At 44.4% G+C, this 20,648-nt stretch overlaps 1 protein-coding gene across 1 annotated transcript in view; it reads right to left on the reverse strand.

The window, feature by feature from the left end:
• LOC307207626 (synaptotagmin-like protein 2) overlaps positions 1–17,737 on the reverse strand; it is a 56,269-nt gene extending 38,532 nt beyond the window's left edge. The window contains exons 1-2 of the mRNA XM_079961629.1: positions 17,579–17,737; positions 2,913–3,463 (exon numbers count right to left, since the gene is read on the reverse strand). Coding sequence (XP_079817755.1) covers positions 2,913–3,013 — 101 coding nt within the window. The 5' untranslated portion in view covers positions 3,014–3,463; positions 17,579–17,737. The remainder of the gene's footprint in view (positions 1–2,912; positions 3,464–17,578) is intronic.
• Between the last annotated feature and the right edge of the window lie 2,911 nt (positions 17,738–20,648).

Raw genomic sequence — 20,648 nt, forward strand, 5'->3', positions numbered from 1 at the left:
TACATATATAGGTCTTGCCAAATAAAATAAATGAAAAATATATGGGGGTGGTTGGGAGTGAAGCCACTCCCCCTCCGTCTTGTATGTACATTCATTCTACAAACAGCTTAGCCATAGGGAGAGTTTTGCCTTTGTGGGGGATATTCCAGACCATGTCTCTGATCGCTCAGAGCTACAACCCACCAGAGTAGCTTAACAATCAATCCCTCTTCCCAGAGAACTCTAGGAATTGTACCTCTGCTTGTGGGTTTTTCACAGGTGTCTGGCTGGCTTCCTTGAGAACAGGATTCTGCACAAGATGAACCATTGGTCTGATCCTGCAGACTCTTAACAAACTACATCTCCTAAGAGATGTAGTTTTTAATCTGTGATATTTTAGTGTATTTTTGGTTTTTATGGAAGCCGCCCAGAGTGGCTGGGGAAACCCAGCCAGATGGGCGGGGTACAAATAATAATAAATTATTATTATTATTATTATTATTATTATTATTATTATTATTATTATTATTATTCTTTGAGGGAATCCATTACAGTTAAAGTGGTATAATAGTGTTTTGATTATTTAGCATGGATGTGGCCCAATTGGAGAATGGCTGAAAAGAAATTGGAGAAATTCCCAGCTCACTGCTAACTTAGGACTACAGTTGCTGTAAAATCCTTTGCACGAGTCTCCTAAGGCCAAATTTGTTGGGGTTTTTGGTGCCAAATAAAAACATTTTGATTTATCCAGGACGTGCAGCATTGTCAGTTGGTTTTCATCGTCTCTCCTCCCACTTTCTCTTCTGATTTTATTACTTTACTGACTTTTTATTCTGTTTCCTCTGCTCGACTATTTTGTGTTTCACTGTTTTATACAGGTGTGCAAATATTAGACTTTATTGGAAGAAGGTCCAATAAAGATTTTCCCGCCAACAAGAAACTTTCAGTTTTTGAAAGTAAAGGAATAGGTTGGGAAGGTGCCGTTTGTAGAAGGGACAGTAAACCTCCCCCCCAGTCCCCTGAGCAGCCTTTGACAACCTGATCCCCTGCAGGAACTTTGGACTACAACTCCCATCAGCCCCTGCCAGGCCTCTCTAGATGTTGCTGGACTACAACTCCCATCACCCCCAACTATCAGGTATATTGGCTGGGGCTGATTGCAGTTGGTCCAACAAACATCTGGAGGAGCACAGTTGCTCGATCCCTGATTTGCAAGAATTCATGAAGCGGCAGCCATAAGGGCAGAGATCATCACTATTCCCACACAGGTCATTGAAAGCTGGTTTGGGCTAGGTCATACCAGTGCTATTTTTTTCTAGGAAAAGAGGTGCTGGAACTCACCATGAAACCTTCCCTTCTTCTCTTATAATGGCAATTGCATTGAGAGATGCCAGAACTGAGTTCCAGCTTAAGAAAGTCTTGGGTCAAACTATTATTTAGTGGGGCATAATGGGTTGAGGGACAGATGGGGCTCGTCAACCTGGGAGGTAGCCCATCTAGGAGAAGGAAAACTCTCATCCTCCAACGCCTTGCAGGATATCTTCGGGAGACGAAAAGGTTAAGGAGTGAACCCTACACAAATCCAGAGTAGAGTCCCTAAGACGGTTGGATGGTACCTTGTACACCAAGCTGGTGCCAAACATATTGCTCTGCTTTCCTTTGGACCACATCAGCAAGACCAGGATGGGGGTCTTGTTGTCTGGGCAACCAAGAACCTCCAAACACCCTGCCTGGGTTTGTGCCCTGGGGAGGTCACTGCAATGCTGCTAAAGCAGTGGTTTGACTTCACCTCCAGAGGCGCACTCCATTGTCTTTTGAGACAGACAGATACTAACAACAATAAGGGGTCTAGGGCTGGGATGTCCTGAATTAAAATTCCTACTCAAGCTGAGTAATCCTAGTCCCCTCTCTCTAAGTCTCCCCCTACCTGGTGGCGTAGGAAGGGGAGTGTGGGCCACCCCGAGTGTCATCACTGAGGATGGTGTCCACAGGGCCTGGCCTGCAGTGCGCCCGAGCCACACGTCTCTCCTGGGGAGCGACGCGGCAGCTTGGGCACCTGTAGGCTCCGCGCTGCCTGAAACAGCAACGTGGGGCTTGTAGACTCCGTGGAGGTTCTGCACTGTGTGCTCTGCCCCAGCTTGCCCTACCCCGTGGGAGGCTTGCCCCGCCCCCGGGTGCAGGGCATTTGCACCGCCCTGGGCTCCCAAGGAGTTAGCTACGCCTACCTCACAGGATTGTTGTGATAATAAAAGTAGGAGACACATACACTACCCCAAGCTCTTTGGAAAGGATGGAAGCATAAAAGTAGTAGTTTGGGGGGTTTCTTTTAGAAAAATGGACAGCTTCTCAAGCATGAATATGGGAAATTGTCCCTTTTTCTCACAGCGCTGTATGCTGCTTCATTCACATTTCAAAAAGCAAACCTGCTATCACAGGGAGAATTGAACTTCAGGTTTTGGGGCACATACAGATTTTTGAGCAGGTACCATAGGTGCCACCTACTTTGGTCACTTCTCTCCCACTTCTCCCAGATCAGATCCCTACCAAGACAGAAGAAAGCATGTGCATGCATGCATGCACACTCACACACTTTATCTTTCCAGGGGATCTGGGTTAAAGCCAAATCCAGTGGAATGTGAGCTCAATAAAGCACATGGAAATAAAAGAAGAAATTGAGAAAGAGCATCACTTGAGCAGTACTTTTCAAGGCGCAGGGGAGGCAACCACCCTTACCAACTCATGAGCAAGGGGGAAGTGAGTGGGAGGGGTCAGAGGCTTCTTGGGTGCCAGGGGCAAATATTAAGGGTGCCACTGTGCCTGTGTGCACCATGCTGGTGACCCCGGTATCAACATCATCATCACCATCATCATCACTACAGGAAACTTAACTTCTCAGAATTTGTAAATACTTTGCTACAGCCCTGACTTCTTACCTGATACGATCTCCATCCCTTTTCTTCAACTCGGCATCCCTCTGCAGCACCTTCATCAGCTTCCCATACTCCTCTTCTGTGAGAAAGCTGAGATCCAGCATCTTTCCCTTGGCGTTCTCTGTGCAATCAAAGCATTGGCACTTTGGAGGCAGAAGCTACAGTGGTGAGGGGCTCATGAAAAACCAGAATAGAGAGCCTGAAGGGATACAGTTTTTATGTATTGAGTCAGAATGTACAGGGAGCAGTAGGGAGCACTTTACTCTGGCATACCTTGGGGAAGAACCCCCTGCAGGATCCAGGCTACTGTTTCAAAGCACAGATTTGTTCTTCCAGGCTCTGGTCCTCTATACGGCATGCCTGTGTCAATCAAAACAATTGCAGCTCCCAGTGAGTTTTTCCTCCTTTCACTCTGTCCACGTGCAGGTGGAAGTGTAAATGAGTCAGCTTTCCCAGGCACCCAAATGAGAAGACAGGGCAGCTGTTGGATGCAGGAGAGAATTAAGCATCTGCTTCCTTCAGCTGAGAAGTCTGTCAGTTTGGTTCAGTTGCTCCTGAGAAGAGAGGAATAATAATAAAAAAAACCCCATTGAGATGCCTTTTTAGATAAATGCAGTGATCACATGTGAACATCAAGGATGTTTACTTACTCCTGAGCACATGAGCCTCCAGCAAGCAAAACTGTGTGTGTGTGTTTAACTGTAAACAATCTCTCTGTTGTAGCAGCCTGAGAATGAGATATAATCTTCGCCTAAGTTTAGTTGCATGGAGAAACCAAGTGAGTAGGCAGGCAACACAAACTGCCTTAATGTTTTGTTTTTGTAGAGGAAAGACCCATTTGCTTCAGCCAGATCAAACTTAACTGTAAGAAGGAGGAAAGGGCATCTGCTCACTATGAGGATTACCAAGAAGAGCCTTGTAGTCAAAAGGATAACAAGGTGATTATGACACAATGCTAGCATATGTCAATTTGCAAGCTGCTGCAAGACTCCTTGTTGTATTGCAATTCAGGATGGGTGGGGGAGAGAGAGAGAGATTCAGTTCAGTTCACATCTGAAGGCGAACATACCCAATTCACACTTTCCAAAACAATATGCAAACTGAAGCACAATCACAATTCAAAATTCATACTTCTCCACACTTTCGGATAAATGACAATTTATCCTAAACCACACTTTTTTGTGTGGGATTTTGCAAAGCAATTTCCCTTGATATAATTCACGTTTGTATGTTACATCCACTGACATGTGCTTTTTAATGCACACTTCACCCTAGTGTATGCATTTTTTTTTAGTAAACGTTACTTGGCTGCAGAAAACTTGCAATGAAAATTGCAAGAAAAAAAGGCAATGAAAATTTCGATGGCTGTTTGGGAAACTGCAAATGAAGGAGACTCACCTTTACATTTCTTACTCATCCCTGATTCTATGGGCTTATTTCTGAGGACAGGATTTCACTCTATGCATGTTAACATACTTTTCCAGGACTAAGCGCCATTGGACAAAAGGGGAATTACTTTTGGGTAAATTTCATCAAATATAGAGCTCTCAGTTTAAGTTAAAAATTGTAACAAGTTACAATACTTTACAATATTATTTTAAATTGTCACTATTTATTTATTTAGATAGCAACTGGCTCCATTAAAGGTCTGAACTATATGTGCTAAAAAAGGTCCTACTATACATAATTCTGAGAAAACTCATCGGACCAAAAAATGCTGGGGTTTCAGGAAACCAGTCTTTTGGACCCTTCTTTTCAGTGCTGTTAAACTCACAGTATCCAGCTGGCAAAAGTAAACAGAGTCTGAAGCTGTTTGCCAGTATGGTGTACATATCGTGCATTCAGCCATAAAGATGAGGCGTTTGTACACTTTGTGCATTTCCTGTGCTATATTTGCTCTACATGCTTCTGAGCCTCCAGAGGCCTCAGAAAAAAAGAAGAAAAAAGAAGCCATAAAAGTTTTCATTGCAATCTCCTGTTCGCATGCTGTTGACTTAATAGCATCTGCAGGGCAAAATCACCCAGCCAATGTCATAAATACAACTGTATTTCTGTCTAGCAGTCACAGTGGAAGCAGCAGAGTCATTCCTGCTTGGGTAAAGGAGGCATCTGCTCCACCAAGGTACTTGCTTTGTCCCATTTCCTTCCACATTAGTACAGACAGCAGGCAGGGAGGTCTGGAACCTGCAGTCCGGATGCACTTTAAGCTGGATGCACTTCTCAGCCCACACCAACTTTGGAACTCTTTGCCTATTAAGCAGGCACCACATGGGTACCTGTTTTTGACACCTGTCAAAAACTGTTTTGTTTAGGACAGCCCTCCAACCTATAACAATGTTTTGTATATTGCATTTGTTTTTAAAACTGTTGATCTGATCTATATTTTGATAATTTTAATATATCTGACATTTTGAAGTTCATTTGCAATTGCTTTTTTAAGAATACATTTTATATTAGTTTACGTAGACGACTTAAGGAGGTTATTTTAATTAAGTGGCATATAAATATTTCTATAAAAGTAAATACAGAGCAGCTATATAAGATGTTCAGTCCAGTGGCCAACCTAACATCTCTCATTAAACAGACCTCTAAACCAATACATACCACTTTGTTCTAAAGCCCATTCTAGCAGTTAATAAATAATTGCTTTTCAAAAGAGAAGACATTTTTAATCTTGCCTGCCATGCTGAGATACATTTTGATCCTGCATGCTGCTAAGTAGCTCCTATTTTACCTCCCCATGTCCTTGTGTGACTTGACAGCTTGGCTTGCCATGAGTGCATAGCAGTACGAATGGTGAAACAATGAAATTACTTGAAAACATAGTACAATCCATTCTGCACTGAAACATCAAGTTGTTCCCAGCAGGGACTGAGCAAAAACTGATGCAGAAACAGATTCTGAAACTTTATGGCACTTGCAGGAGTAAAATGATAATAATTACTAATTCATTATATAACGACAACAATAGTGTTCCCCTACATATATAAGGCCAGCCCTACCATTAGGTAGGGTGCAGCGGGTGATTCTGGGAATAATGAAAAGGTAGCAAAGAGTTATTATTGCATTTTCATTACCAGGAAAAGGCACTTTTCAGATTTTCTGACTCAGGTTTTCTGACTCAACTTGACTGGTCCTGGGCACTGTGTGTTTTTATTTTTTATTTTTTATAGATATTTATTAGATTTTTCCAAATTAATACAAAAAACAAAAAAAGACAAAAAACCCCACAAAGCATAACAAAAGTACAAAAAAGAAAAAGAAAAACAAATGTAGTTTTCATTACTTATTTCCATTAACTTATTTCCCAGACCTCCTCTCACCTCCCCCTTTTGTATTCCAGTTCCAATTCTTAACTCAGCAAATCCTTATTGTAACTTGTTATACCTTATTTTAGCTTATTACTCAACCTTTACATTACGTTACAGCTGGTAACCACTTAATTTCTGTCCAACATCAATCTAACATTCATTAATTTTACAATATTTCTGCAAATAGTCTTTAAATTTCTTCCAATCTTCTTCCGCCGACTCTTTTCCCTGGTCTCGGATTCTGCCGGTCATTTCTGCCAGTCCCATATAGTCGATCATCTTCATCTGCCATTCTTCCAGAGTGGGTAGATCTTGTGTCTTCCAATATTTTGCAATCAGTATTCTTGCTGCTGTTGTAGCATACATAAAAAAAGTTCTGTCCTTCTTTGGCACCAATTGGCCAACCATGCCCAGGAGAAAGGCCTCTGGTTTCTTCAAAAAGGTATATTTAAATACCTTTTTCATTTCATTATAAATCATTTCCCAGAAAGCCTTAATCCTTGGGCACGTCCACCAAAGGTGAAAGAATGTACCTTCAGTCTCTTTACATTTCCAGCATTTATTATCGGGCAAATGGTAAATCTTTGCAAGCTTAACTGGGGTCATGTACCACCTGTAAATCATTTTCATAATATTCTCTCTTAAGACATTACATGCCGTAAATTTCAAACCGGTGGTCCATAACTGTTCCCAGTCAGCAAACATAATGTTATGTCCAACATCCTGTGCCCATTTAATCATAGCAGACTTCACCGTTTCATCCTGCGTGTTCCATTTCAGCAGCAAGTTATACATCTTTGACAGAACCTTAGTTTTGGGTTCTAACAATTCTGTTTCTAGTTTCGATTTTTCCACCTGGAATCCAATTTTCTTACACTGTGTGTTTTTATTTTTTAAAAAATATATTAATAATATCAATATATGACACTGCAGCAAAATCAATTCATGCTTAATATATCCACAGAAATCATTTAATCAGTTTTGTTCTGATTCCAATGGAAAACAGAGTAAGTGTTTAGTTTATTTTGAAAGTTATTAATCATTCAAATTCACTTCTCCCATGTTATTTACAACTGGTAATTTTGTTCATGAACATAAGGTCCTAGATCTTCCTTAGCCACGGATCAGTTGTGGGAACTGGCTAGCACTTTCCCCAATTTTAGCAACCATGAGCCAAGTCCCTTAGTGCTTTAATTAGCATATGGGATGTGCCGGTATCTCTCCTGGGCTGCTACTTCACATGCCTTTGAAGCACTCAAATCAGGTATGTCTGTAGGTCGCATTTGCTGCCTTTCTTACAATACCATTATTTTCCCTCCCTCTCCCCAATATTTATTAATTGCACTACATTCTTACCATATATTGGCAAATATGTCAATTCTTTGTTACAATCCCTATATAACCTACCCAGCCCCTAAGACCTCCTAGGGAAGTCCAGAAGGTGGTGATGAAGAAAAGGGGTCTTTTCTGTAGCAGCTCCCTATCTATGGAATGCGCTCCCTGGGGAGGCCCACCTGGTGCCAACCTTGTCACTGTTTCAGTGCCAAGTAAAGATGCAGTTGAAGGCTGTTCCTATAGGCAGAGTAGAGCATTGCCCCATCAACAACAAGTCCGGGGGTGGGGTGGGGTGGAAGGGCCTCCTCCTTGTTCTAGGTACTGTCAACTCCTCAGGGAGGAGGATGGGGACGAAACTTGAATTAGCTAGCTTTGCCTGTCATTGGCTCTAGCTCAACCCACTGTCAGCTTCCCATCCTACCAGTTCCAATGAGCACCAGTCACCACTGCAAAGTTGTTTTTGTTTTCCTGGGCATTTGGAGAACACAAATGACTGGATGTTTTCACCTTGACTATGGGCTCATCCAGGCTTCCTTTTGTGCTGAATTTCTAGGCACAGGTCTGAACTTTAAAGCGCCATGTCTGAGTGCTTCCTCTGCCCTGCTGCTTTCCCTACAAAATCCTTAATCTGAGAAAACGGCAATCTGTTTTGTTAGCAAATGGTGAATTGTCATTTGTTCCAATTCAGAGGCAAAGAGTGGGTTTTCGCTGGGAAAGCACCAGGGCAAAAACCCTCTCCAAAACCACACATGGAGATGGTGCTTTAAAGCACTGGTGGTGGTGGTGGTAATGTGGATGACCCCTATGAATTCTTATTTTTTGCTTTCAAACTTCATGTAAATCACTTCAGGGAAGTGGTGCATACAACCAGAAAACCTAACCTATCTTGTGCAGGACATGTGGTTGTTATGGGTAGGTGTTGTGCTATGAGCCTGAAGAAAGAAAGAAAGAAAGAAAGAAAGAAAGAAAGAAGAGAGGAGGGAAAGGTACGTTAAAAATAAAAATCAAGGCCTCTACTGTGTTGAGCTTTTGCCCTCTCAGTTTAGTACACAACTGCCAATCAATAGCATGACAAACTGTCACCTAGTTGGGTGCCCTGAATGGAATATTGTGCTGCTTGAGGCAAAGAACAAAATGGTGCCCCCTCAGTTTTGTCAGTTGCATCCAACAATGCACAGATCCCACTTGTGCAATGGGACTTCTGTTTCCCTCCAGCTCCCTAACCCTCCAGAGTTGACTTTGAAAGAATGTGGGAAGTTGAAGAGGACAGGAGAGGAAGAGGAGTTCCGGCACACAGAGGTGTCTTTTGTGCCCGTGGAACTTCAGCATTGGATGTAGCCCTATTTGCAGAAGATGCCTGGACTGGCCGTTGAATTTGAGACAGCGTCATCCAACACACTCAAGGCCAGGAATGTCATGTAGGTGATATAGAACAGGCTATGAATCACACACAGGTTTTCAAGGGTGGAAGCAAAACTCAGGTGGAGAAAAGTGACTAGCTGCAGAGAGCAGGGGCTGCTCCACTGTTCTTACATTGCAGCAGCAACATAGCAGCTCCCTTCAGTCATTTCTCTTGATGCGATGGAAATAGCATGGAGAGAGCAGGAACACATCCCCTGATGGATCTGTCCATATGCTGGGCCTAAAGGTCTGAGATAGGAAATCTGGCTCTTTTTGTAGGTCCCCTGTATGATTTAGACCCCAGAATGATCATGCTTCCCCCAGGGCATCCTGGGAACCGTAGTTTGTTATGGTCCTAAGAGTTGTTAAGACCTACATTTCACAGAATGTTCAAGATTCTAAATCATGCACGAAGTCTATGGTCACATCTGCACCCTATATATTTAAAGCACTCTTGTACCACTTTAACTGCCATGATTTCCCATAAAGCATCCTGGGAACTGTAGTTTGTTAAGGATGTTGAGCGGTATTAGAGATACACCCTGCCAATTATCCTCAGAGATCTACAGTTTGGTTTAACAAACAGTCCTCCCTCCCTCTAGCATTTTGGATCTCTGTGAGGAGAATATGAGGTCTCCTAACAGCTTTCAACATCCTTAAACTACAGCCCTATTACTCTTAAAGTGGTATAATAGTGATTTAAATATAAGGTGGAAGCGTGGTATATTCACACAGAGCAGGCATCTTTCTTCAGTCCTTCGGCTCCAGTGAATGGGCAGCAGGGGTTGGGGCCACCGAAAATGGGATGGCAAGGAAGGGACCCAGCAAGTATTGCTCCTCCTTCCTCCTCACGTGATTCTAATTGCCGGAGGGGGAAATTAGTGGAAGGAGGTTATGTCAATGTACTTAAAAAATAGTAGCTGGTAGCTCCTGAGTTTCATACTCTCCCTCATAAATTTCTCTCCACTTCTGAGATGTGAAGGGGTACAGGTTTACTCTGCTTTAGCACCACCCACTCCCCATATTGAAGCAAAAGTTCTGAGCAGAGGTTTAAAAAACCTCTCATTTAATCTATTGCATCCTACCCAAGACAGGCCAAATTGTGAAAAACCAGTCGTGCACATCATCTCCAACCAAAGGTGAAAACGTACATTATTGGCCAAAGTGAATGAGGTGTGCTTCAAACGCCTTAAAACTCCAGCTCAGTGTAGAAGGAATTGCTGAGCTGGCACACACTCACCGGAAAACAAAGAGAGCTGTGTGGTTTATCACAAAACAGCAGCTCTCCCCATTCCACCTGTGTTTTTTCACCCCGAGGGTCAAGGCCTGACTCTGTCAATATCAAGTAATAATCTCACCCTTCAGAAATGCTCCCCTGAAAGCTTTTATTGTTTCAGTTATCCAGCTTCAAGGTGGAAGCAATGCAAAAGAAGAAGAAGCAATTTGTTACTTCCAAGCTGTCAAGACTTCTTATTAGGTTACAACAGGTGGGACCTGCAATAAAATGTTCCAGCACATCCCTTCTTGTTTAATGGACGAAAGGTGGAAGGAGAGGCGTGTAGATCTGAAATGCTGATCACTTGGACTTTAGTGACTGGAATGTAGCCTACACTAGAAATTAAAAACTACATCCATTCCTCTGTCTACTTTTGCCCCCTGACTCATCCAACACCAGCATGTGACAAACACACTCCTCTGAAGGTTCCTCACAAGGGACTTCATTCCTACACCATTTGCATGGATACAAAACGCTACTCAGAACCCATAATGACAGTGGAACATTAAGAGACTTAACTGCTGTAGTTTAAATATTTGGAAATAGTGTTGATTTTATAGGTGTAGCATGTTTAACCAGCCTAGGCCCCCGGATGTAGCCTCTTCACTTTCCATATTGTTAGATGGAACAATGAGACACTGAACAGATCTCCAAGCTGTTGTCCTATGCAGCACTGGAAACTGGAAAGTTCTATTTCCCGTGCCTCTGTTTTGCATACAAAACACACATTGGCTGGAATATGCAAATGATCTCCCTCAGTGGTTGAGTTATTGGAGATTAGAAAAGCCCTAGGTGCCTATGGGTAAGTTCATGTCACCTGTGAACCAGGAGACTAGCTCCTGGGAGCACCCACTTGAGTAGCACACCTGTAATGTGTGTAAATCTGATGTAGATTTTCAATTTCGTTGTTATTGTATCGTAAAGGTGCATGTCCTGCAACTGGAAGTGGCTGAACAGGCATGTATGTAACATCACTAGCTCCACCTCTGAGCCACTCAGTGCTTCCACCTCACAGGCTCAAAGGAGCTGACCTTTGGCAAGCAAAAGAGAACAAACTGAAACTGTAACTAGTGCTAAAAGTTATGGTTTGCATAGCATTAATCAAAGCCTTAAAAGGTTGCACAGGTGTAACAATCTGCAGTTGCTCAAGGTGAACAATCTGAAACAAGCCAGTTTATTCAACTGCACCAGCTGCACATCAGTCAGCATAATAATGGTGCCTGCCAAATGGCAGCTTCCGTAAACTGTTGCCCCAATCTGTATCATCTCAACATGCTCCTTGAAAGACAAATGGCTCCATTTGGCATCACCTCCAAACATTTATTTGATTTCTCAGTTCAAGGGGACCTGTGCTTTACTCCCCAAGGTGTATTTACAGCAAGCTGACAATGGTCAGAATGGGCTTTTATTCACTCGTGTGACTTTATTGGAAGGTTACTCAAGATAATTTGCTGCTCGTTTGGTTGCGCTACAATCTTTCTGAGTTGCAGATAACACTATTGATTTATAGTGCAATCAAAAGTGAGGCAGCGACACAATGAGCACATTGTACTTGCCAGGTGGAGAAAATTCATTATGTGCATGGAGAATACATTTTCTCAAGAAGAAAATCATGAAATGAGCCCTGTAATGAACAACAGGAAAGTGAGAGAGGCTGGGGCTTAAACGGCACCTCGTTCAGATAAAGACGTCAAGCAGAGCTTGGGATAGCACAGTCAGTACAGGATGAGACACTTAGTCTCATGGTTGTGGGTTTGAAGCCCACATTGAGCAAAGGATTCCTGCACTGCAGAGGGTTGGACTAGATGACTCTCATGCTACCTTCCAACTCTACAATTATACAATCCTACGAAACGTGCACAGTTTGTGCACAGTTTGACTGATGCATTGCAAGTACTGAGCTGGGACGGAGGACTAAACCAGGGATGGGGAGTGTGTGACTCTCCAGATGTTGCCAAGCTCCCAACATCCATCACAAAGTGCTCACTAGCCAAGCTGGTGGGGCTGATGGGAGTAGGAGCGCAACAACATCTGGAAGGCCACAGGTGCTCCATCTTATCATAGCCCTCCAAGAGCACTGAAAAATCTTAGGAGCAGGGCTGTTAGCCTCCCGCATCTTTGGAATCTTCTATTTGGACTGTGACGCTCCACTTTCATAGAAGGAGCAAGGAAGGCAGAATCAAACAAACCTCACTGCAGAATCTTAACTCCTTTGACAACAAGAAGTACTTATGCCTGAATGCAGTGGTGGCTGATGGGACTGATGGAATGCAAGACAGGACAGAGGGCAGGGCAGCTAAAAGCTAGGGGTAGGCAGAGCACACTTGATCCCCCCCTACAGAATTTAAGGTGGTGATGGTGGTGGTTAAGAGAGAGAGCAAGGTTAGAGGCTGGGAAGGAGAAGAAAAAGAGGTTATGTATGAGAAAAAGAAATGCACAAGAGGTTGGGCGGCAGGGAGAAGGAGAGAGAGGTTAAGAGCAAAAAACTCAAATCCATATGAGGGCAGCACCTTTATAAGGCCAATGAAAATTGGCCAAAATATGTCACAAAATAGCTTGCAAGCTTTTGCGTTTCCCACAATGCTTCATCAGATTAGACTGTAAACAAAGGTAGGAGTTCTGGAGAACTCCCAAGCTTGCACATTGTTTTATAGCATTTTGACTGGCCTAATAAAAGTATTACCCTAACATGGTTTGTTTGTTTGTTTGTTTGTTTGTTTGTTTGTTTGTTTGTTTCCTGTTTCTTATGGGCCAACACAACTATCTTTGCTTTTCTATATACAGTGGTACCTCGGGTTAAGTAATTAATTTGTTCTGGAGGTCTGTTCTTAACCTGAAACTGTTCTTAACCTGAAGCACCACTTTAGCTAATGGGGTCTCCTGCTGCTGTCGCGCCGCCTGAGCATGATTTCTGTTCTCATCCTGAAGCAAAGTTCTTAACCCGAGGTAATATTTCTGGGTTAGTGGAGTCTGTAACCTGAAGCGTATGTAACCTGACGCGTATGTAACCCGAGGTACCACTGTAACTTGGAAAAAAACCCATAGCAGCATATATAGAGTTCGTGCACAGTCTCCCATCCAGATCTTGACCAGACCAGGTGCCTTCAGACCAAGTCCATCCTCCTCCTTTTATCGTTAGGCACAAAGCCTTCTCTTGCCTCCCTGTCTCAGAACAGATTTGAGAGGAAGCGCTTAGGAATGCATTCCGCGAGCAAAGCTTTTCATTCAGGAATGCCCTTTCTGAATGGAAGCTTTGCTGCTTGGTTTGTTCTGGTATTTCCCATCACATATCTATCCAAAAGGCACGATAACTATGTTCGTACTCCCCCAGCTATTTCAACATCAGATTTCAGGAAGAAGAGACAACTGTGTATTTCAGATGGAAACTCCCACCCTGAACATTTTTTGCGCCAGTTGTGGTTTTGATGAGAAAGATTTTCAAGTAAGCACACTTAGGAAGACTAGAGATGTATTTTAATTTTCAGGTTCATGGTTCTGTTGTAATTTGTAACAGGTGAAAGCCCAAGTCATTCTGCTGCCTGAGACAGATCAGCAAGTGCTAAGTCAAGGGGAATGGTACATAAGAACATAGGCAGCTGCCTTATGCTTAGTCAGAACATGGGTCCTACCAGCCCTACCTGGAATCTGGAACCACCTGCATTGATGGATAGATTGATTATCCCACCTTTCCTCCAAGAAGCTCCAGATAGCATACATGGTTCCCCTCCCTAACCTGAACAACTCCTGCAAGGGAGGTTAGGCTAACACAGAGCTCAAACTGAGTTCAAGTAGGCTTACAACATAAAAAAATACATAACTGCAACATAACAAAAGTAGTCATAAACAATAAATAAAACATCAACAAATACACAACCAAACTGAACAATTTCCACATAAATCACAACATCTAAAATGAAGATATAACAACAACAACAAAACAGAAACCCCAACAAAAACACTCCAACCCCATTTTATGCTGGGAAATGTGTACTTGGAAGGACATTTCATGTGATCACTTCTATGATCAGTGTGTCTCTCTGTGTGTACATAATATTTGTTTGCATTTACTTGTTTATGATCTATGTTTCCTTCAGACCTTCGAGTATAAGATGACCCATACATTACATCATTATAATAATTTGAAAGTTTTATTTTTTTTGGGGGGGGGGGGAAATCCAAAATCTCTTTATTATGTTCAATCAAAATCGTCACAAAATAGTGTGCAATATTTTCACTCCACCAGAACTCCTATTCGAGGTGAATGTTAAACAAGGAGGGTAGAGGGGGCAGAAAGGATAAGAAGGTGATTTGCCACTGAAACCAAACTGTCTGCCTTGGTCAATGTTTCAATTCTGTTGCATAGTCGTAGAAGGGGCACAGCTACAGAGGCATAACTATGGGGGTTAACCTGGTGTCATGCTCCTTATCCAAATTTTCCCCTACCCCTTACAGCTGCAGTAATAAAAGGTAAAGGGACCCCTGACCATTAGGTCCAGTCGTGACTGACTCTGGGGCTGCGTCGCTCATCTCGCTTTATTGGCCGAGGGAGCCGGCGTACAGCTTCCAAGTCATGTGGCCAGCATGACTAAGCTACTTCTGGCGAACCAGAGCAGCGCATGGAAACGCCGTTTACCTTCCTGCCGGAGCAATACCTATTTATCTACTTGCACTCTGACATGCTTTCGAACTGCTAGGTTGGCAGGAGCAGGGACCGAAAAACGGGAGCTCACCCCGTCACGGGGATTCGAACTGCCGACCTTCTGATTGGCAAGTCCTAGGCTCTGTGGTTTAACCCACAGCGCCACCCGTGTCCCTAGCTGCAGTAATACTTATTCATTTATTTTCTACTCTTACGTTCACATCCCATATTTTCTCTACACTTCTCTCTCTCTCTCTCCTTGTTATCCTCGCAACAACCCTATGAGGTAGGTTAGGATGAGAGACAGTGACTGGCCTAAAGTTACTCAGTGGACCTAAAGTTACCCACTGGCCTAAAGTTACCCAGTGCTCGCTTTGGCAGCACATATACTAAAGTTACCCAGTGGGCTTCACTGGCTGAGTGGGGATTTGAACCCTGGTCTCCTGGCTCCTACTCCAGCACTCTAACCACTACAGCACACTGGCTTGGTTCTGCATCCCTTCTGATTTGGCTGTGAGAACTAGTCCAATCACAGCTCCCCCACCAGTAACCTGTACATATATGGTGGAAGCTCAGGCCAAAGGAGCCCATCTGGTCTAGCATCCCGTTCTCACAGAGACCAATCAGATGCCTCTGGGAAGTTCACAAGCAGGACCTGAGTGCCACAGTGTTCTCGCCACTTGTGATTTCCCAGCAACTAGTATTCAAAGGCATAATGCCTCCCTGGTATTCAGAGACATACTAAGGTTTAAGAGCAGCTTAAGAGGGTGATTTTCATCAGGACCATGACTGCAGGGGATAGGGTTAAACATTGCTCCCTGTGCTTCTAAGTCCTACTCCTGATCACTTCTCATTCCACAGCTATTCTTTAACTTCTAAAAAATTAGACCCGTTAATTGTAGTCACACATGTAATGTCACATGTGCTACTTTAGTCTTTGCACATTTGCAATCAAGTGCTTGTCACATGCATAAGCAGATGGATCATTCAAGGTATAGGCTTAAGAGCATATTAAGTCATATTTCCCTTGAGCAAACAAACCTGCAATGTATGATGACTGCATACACCTGGCATTGCCCGCATGACAATCACGCATTTGTCCCCAACCCAGAGTGGCAAGTCAGAAAGGAGGAGGATGTGTGAAGCAATCAAAGAAAGATAGGTCACACCTGAGCACTGCTAAAAGAAAGAAAATGCATCACCACCTGCCTCCCAAAAGGATAACGATCTGCATGAAGAGCTAAGAGCATATTTGTAACTAAGAACTAGTGCCTGGGGTTTTCTTTTTCCTCCTCCCTCCCACTCCCTTTCCCTTTTCTTCTGTGTCTTTCAAACTGTAAGTTTGAGTGGGACTTTCTTATTACTGTATTCTTAAGAATAAGTTGCTCTGGGAGCCCCCACTTTTTTGCTGAAGGGGGATAAAAATGCTGTTCATATGCCAATTTTTTAATACATGCAAATTTTGAAGTAATAATACTAGTCATTTGAACACCCAAGATCTCACCATTCTGCTGCCCAGGTGATCCCTGGTGATGGGCAACTTCAAGACTCTCCTTTTTAGAGGTTCTTTTTGAGGGAGAGGGGTGCTTCCAAGCAAGTGTGTATAGTGGGATGGGTGCTCGTCCTCATGCATACATTTTTTTTCTTTGCAACAACTACAGAAAGTCCTTGGGGTGAAAATGACAGACTGTATTGCACCCAGCTCCCACCCACCCCTTTAATCCAAATTTACATTTTCTGGGAAATTTCTGATAAGACATGTTGCCAACAAGCCATTTGCAATAGCTGAATGAAACTTCACAATATGCACACTTTCAAGACTGAATCTCGCTTGAAAATAGTAACATTTATATATACCTGAAAATTCAGGTTGCCTAATTATAGCTGACCGGGTGCCTATTGCACAACAAACCCAGTCCATCGCAAAAATTAAAATAAATACATCCAGTGGCGTAGCGTGGGGGGTGCAGGGGGGGGGCCGGCCGCACCAGGCGCAACATCTGGGGTTAGGGCAAATCCACGGGTTAGGGGGCGCAAATTACTTGCCTTGCCCCGGGTGCTGACAACCCACGCTACGCCACTGAATACATCACTGTTTGCATTAAAGAAAACGGTGGGGAAACGATGTTGTATAAGAACTGCTTTAGGCACCATGGTCTAGCCCCCGCAGCACATTTTCAAACCAGGATGAAAATGTGCAATAAATAAACGGAACGTCATGAGAAAACGGGGAGGAAGTCCGCTTGAACTTTAAAACCGGGTCTGGACCCGGCTGCCCTTCAAACACAGGACTGTCTCTATAAAGTGGGGCACATGGTCCCGAATGGAAGAAAATGAGAGCCAATAGAACGGTGAGGAGTTTTGCGACTATGACTTTGGAGGAGGGAAACCAGAGTTCGAATCCTTCACTCAGCCATGAAGCCTGCTGCGTGACCTCGAGCCTCTCTCAGCCTAACCTACCTCACAGGGTTGCTGTGAGGATAAAATGAGAAGGAGCAGAACCAGACGCAGCAGTTCGCGCTCATTGGAGGCGGGGGTGGGCTATAAATGCAATAAACAAGAGAAAGAAGTGGGGGCGGGGAGAGGACAGAAGCAAGCTGGCAAATGCACCCCTGCTGGGAAGGCGAGCGGGCTAGAAAGTTACCCGGCAAGTTTCGCCTGTGCCAGGCTGAACTAAGCTGGGCGCTCCCTTTCGCTGCTCCCTTACCTGGGCAGCTGCTGCTGCTACCGTCGCCGGCCAGAGCTTCCCGATGCCGGGGAGGCAGCAGCTCGGTGGGTTGAATCAGCAGCAGGAGCGGACGCGCGCTCCCAAGTGCGCAAGAACACCCCTGGCGCTTGCCGCCGGCGACCAGCCTTCTTGGCAAAAGCGCAGCCGCTTCTGCGCCTCTCGCCCTCTGCGCTTCTCCGCTCCTCCTCCTCCCAACACAGCCAGACCTAGCAGCCCGGCGGCAGAGGCGTGAAAACCCGGCCTGGATTCCAGCATCCAGACCTTTGGCCAGAACTCTATGCGTGTGTGTGTGTGTCGAGCGCGCCCAAGGAACGAGCAACAGGCGGAAAAACCTGGGCTGGGCGCAGGGGACAGCACGAGCGGCACTCTCGCTAACGTGGGCTGGGCAGGCCGGTCTGTGCAAACAAACATTGCAACATTGAAGGCAAAGGGAAAAGCCCCGCTTCCATCTTTGGCTGTCTGGAGAATGGGCAGCGTTGCACACACTAAACTGGGATGTCGAGGATAAATAACTAAAGGGATAGTGTTGGGGGGAAAGGTGATGGTGCCCCCTCCCCACCCACCCTTGTCGGTATGGATCACTTGTGAGGCTTGGGTTGCAATGTTTTCAGTTTGCTGAATCATAGAATTGCAGAGTTGGAAAGGATCCTAAGGGTCATGTAGTCCAACCCCTTGCAGTGCAGGAAACTCAACTAAAGCATCTGTGACAGATGGTCATCCAACCTCTGCTTAAAAACTTTCCTTAGGCAGACCATTCTACTGTCAAACAGCTCTTACTGTCAAAAAGTTCCTCCTAATGTTTAATTGGAATCTCATTTCCTTTAAGGGACGCAGGTGGCGCTGTGGGTTAAACCACAGAGCCTGGGACTTGCCAATCAGAAGGTCGGCAGTTCGAATCCCCGTGATGGGGTGAGCTCCCGTTGCTTGGTCCCTGATCCTGCCAACCTAGCAGTTCGAAAGCTTGTCAAAGTGCAAGTAGATAAATAGGTACCACTCCGGCGGGAAGGTAAACAGCGTTTCCGTGGCTGCTCTGGTTTGCCAGAAGCGGCTTAGTCATGCTGGCCACATGACCCAGAAGCTGTACGCCAGCTCCCTTGGCCAGTAAAGCAAGATGAGCACCGCAACCCCAAAGTCAGCCACAACTGGGCCTAATGGTCAGGGGTCCCTTTACCTTTCCTTTAACTTTAAGCCATTGGTTTGAGTCCTACCCCCCAAAGCAGGAGAAAACAAGCCTGCTCCATCTTCCACGTGACTGCCCTGTAGATATTTGAAGATGACTACCGCATCTCCTGTCAGTTTCCTCTTTTCCAGGCTAAACACACCTAAGTGCCTCCTAAGGCTTGGTTTCCAGACACTTAATCATCTTGGTTGCCCTTCTCTCCACACATTCCAGCTTGTCAATATCCTTCTTAAACTGTGGTGCCCAGAACTGGATGCAGTACTCCAGGTGATATCATAATGATTTGTATTTTTGTTTGCTATTTTATTATATTATTAGTTTCATAAAATTTATATACTGCTTGGGGGTGGGAGCTCAGCTTCATAGTTATGCTTTTTGGAGGGAGTTTCACTATTCCACTATTGCTTAAGGAAGGGAGATAATTGTTTTCCCCAAATAAGTGGGGGACATCCCTCCCCCACTCTTTTCAAGACACTTCTATTTTTTCTTGATCCCCTCCCTTTTTTTGCATTTCCTCAATTTCCTTCTCTTTCCTTCTTTGCCATTTTTCCTACCTTCTTATTTCTACCTGTTAATTCTTATTTTCTCTTCCCTCTTTCATGTTCTTTCTTTTGGTTACAAATAGTATGTGGTGGGTGGGCAGTGTGCTGTCTGGTCCCCACCCCCCCCCCCCGCCAGGACACCAGGAGTGTAGTTAGGTGATTTCGACCCTGCTAGCTTCAACATCTCTCTTCATTTCTGTATTGTTTCGTGGTCTCTTACAGTATAAAGTTAAAGGTAAAGGTACCCCTGACAATTAGGTCCAGTCACAGACCACTTTGGGGTTGTGTGCTCATCTCACTCCATAGGCTGAGGGAGCCGGTGTTTGTCCGCAGACAGCTTCCGGGTCATGTGGCCAGCATGACAAAGCTGCTTCTGGCGAACCAGAGCAGCGCACGGAAACACCGTTTACCTTCCTGCCAGAGTGGTATCTATTTATCTACTTGCACTTTGATGGTCTTTCGAACTGCTTGGAGGGCAGGAGCTGGGACCGAGCAACAGCTTCGGATCTGCAAGCCCTAGGCTCTGTGGTTTAGACCACAGCGCCCTCTTACAGTATATTGATTGTTAAATATTACATTATATTACAGGCTCAAGCCCTCTACTGTATATATGTCAGATATCCTGCTTGAGTTCTATGCGGGCAACAGCAATACCTCAGCAGTATCTCAGGTTACATATGCTTCAGGTTACATACGTTTCAGGTTACAGACTCCACTAACCCAGAAATAGTACCTCAGGTTAAGAACTTTGCTTCAGGATGAGAACAGAAATCGTGCAGCGGCGGCACGGCGGCAGCAGGAGGCCCCATTAGCTAAAGTGGTGCTTCAGGTTAATAACAGTTTCAGGCTAAGAGCAGACCTCCAGAACAAATTAAGTTTTTAACCCAAGGTACCACTGTAGTAAAGAGGAGGAAGCTGACAGGCAGTGATGCCACCCCCAGGACTGGTTGCAGGTAAATAAGGAGGTAGGCAGGTGAGGGCTGGCTAAGGGCAGACTGAAGTTGGTGGGGCAGTGCCCTATTTGTCCTAATGGAGCAGCCTGCATGTAGGATATGTTTCACTGAAAGGCAAAAATGCCCTGTTTTCCTACTGTTTAAAAACCCCATGCTCGTGTTAAGTAGGGATCTAATGCTCTCTAGTGGTAGGAAGGAAGCACCACTTCTATTACTAACTTCTGAGCTGTCTTTCAAGAGTGGGTAACATTTGGACTTGTCAGTGGGATCTACTTTGTTTTCCCCTGAAATGCTGACACCCACAAAGTGAAGCCAGGTGAATGAATGAATGAATGAACTTTATTACAGTCTCAGACCAGGTTTAAAAAGCATAT

The sequence above is a fragment of the Podarcis cretensis genome, assembly GCF_951804945.1.
Source record: "Podarcis cretensis genome assembly, chromosome: Z".
NCBI lineage: Eukaryota > Metazoa > Chordata > Lepidosauria > Squamata > Lacertidae > Podarcis > Podarcis cretensis.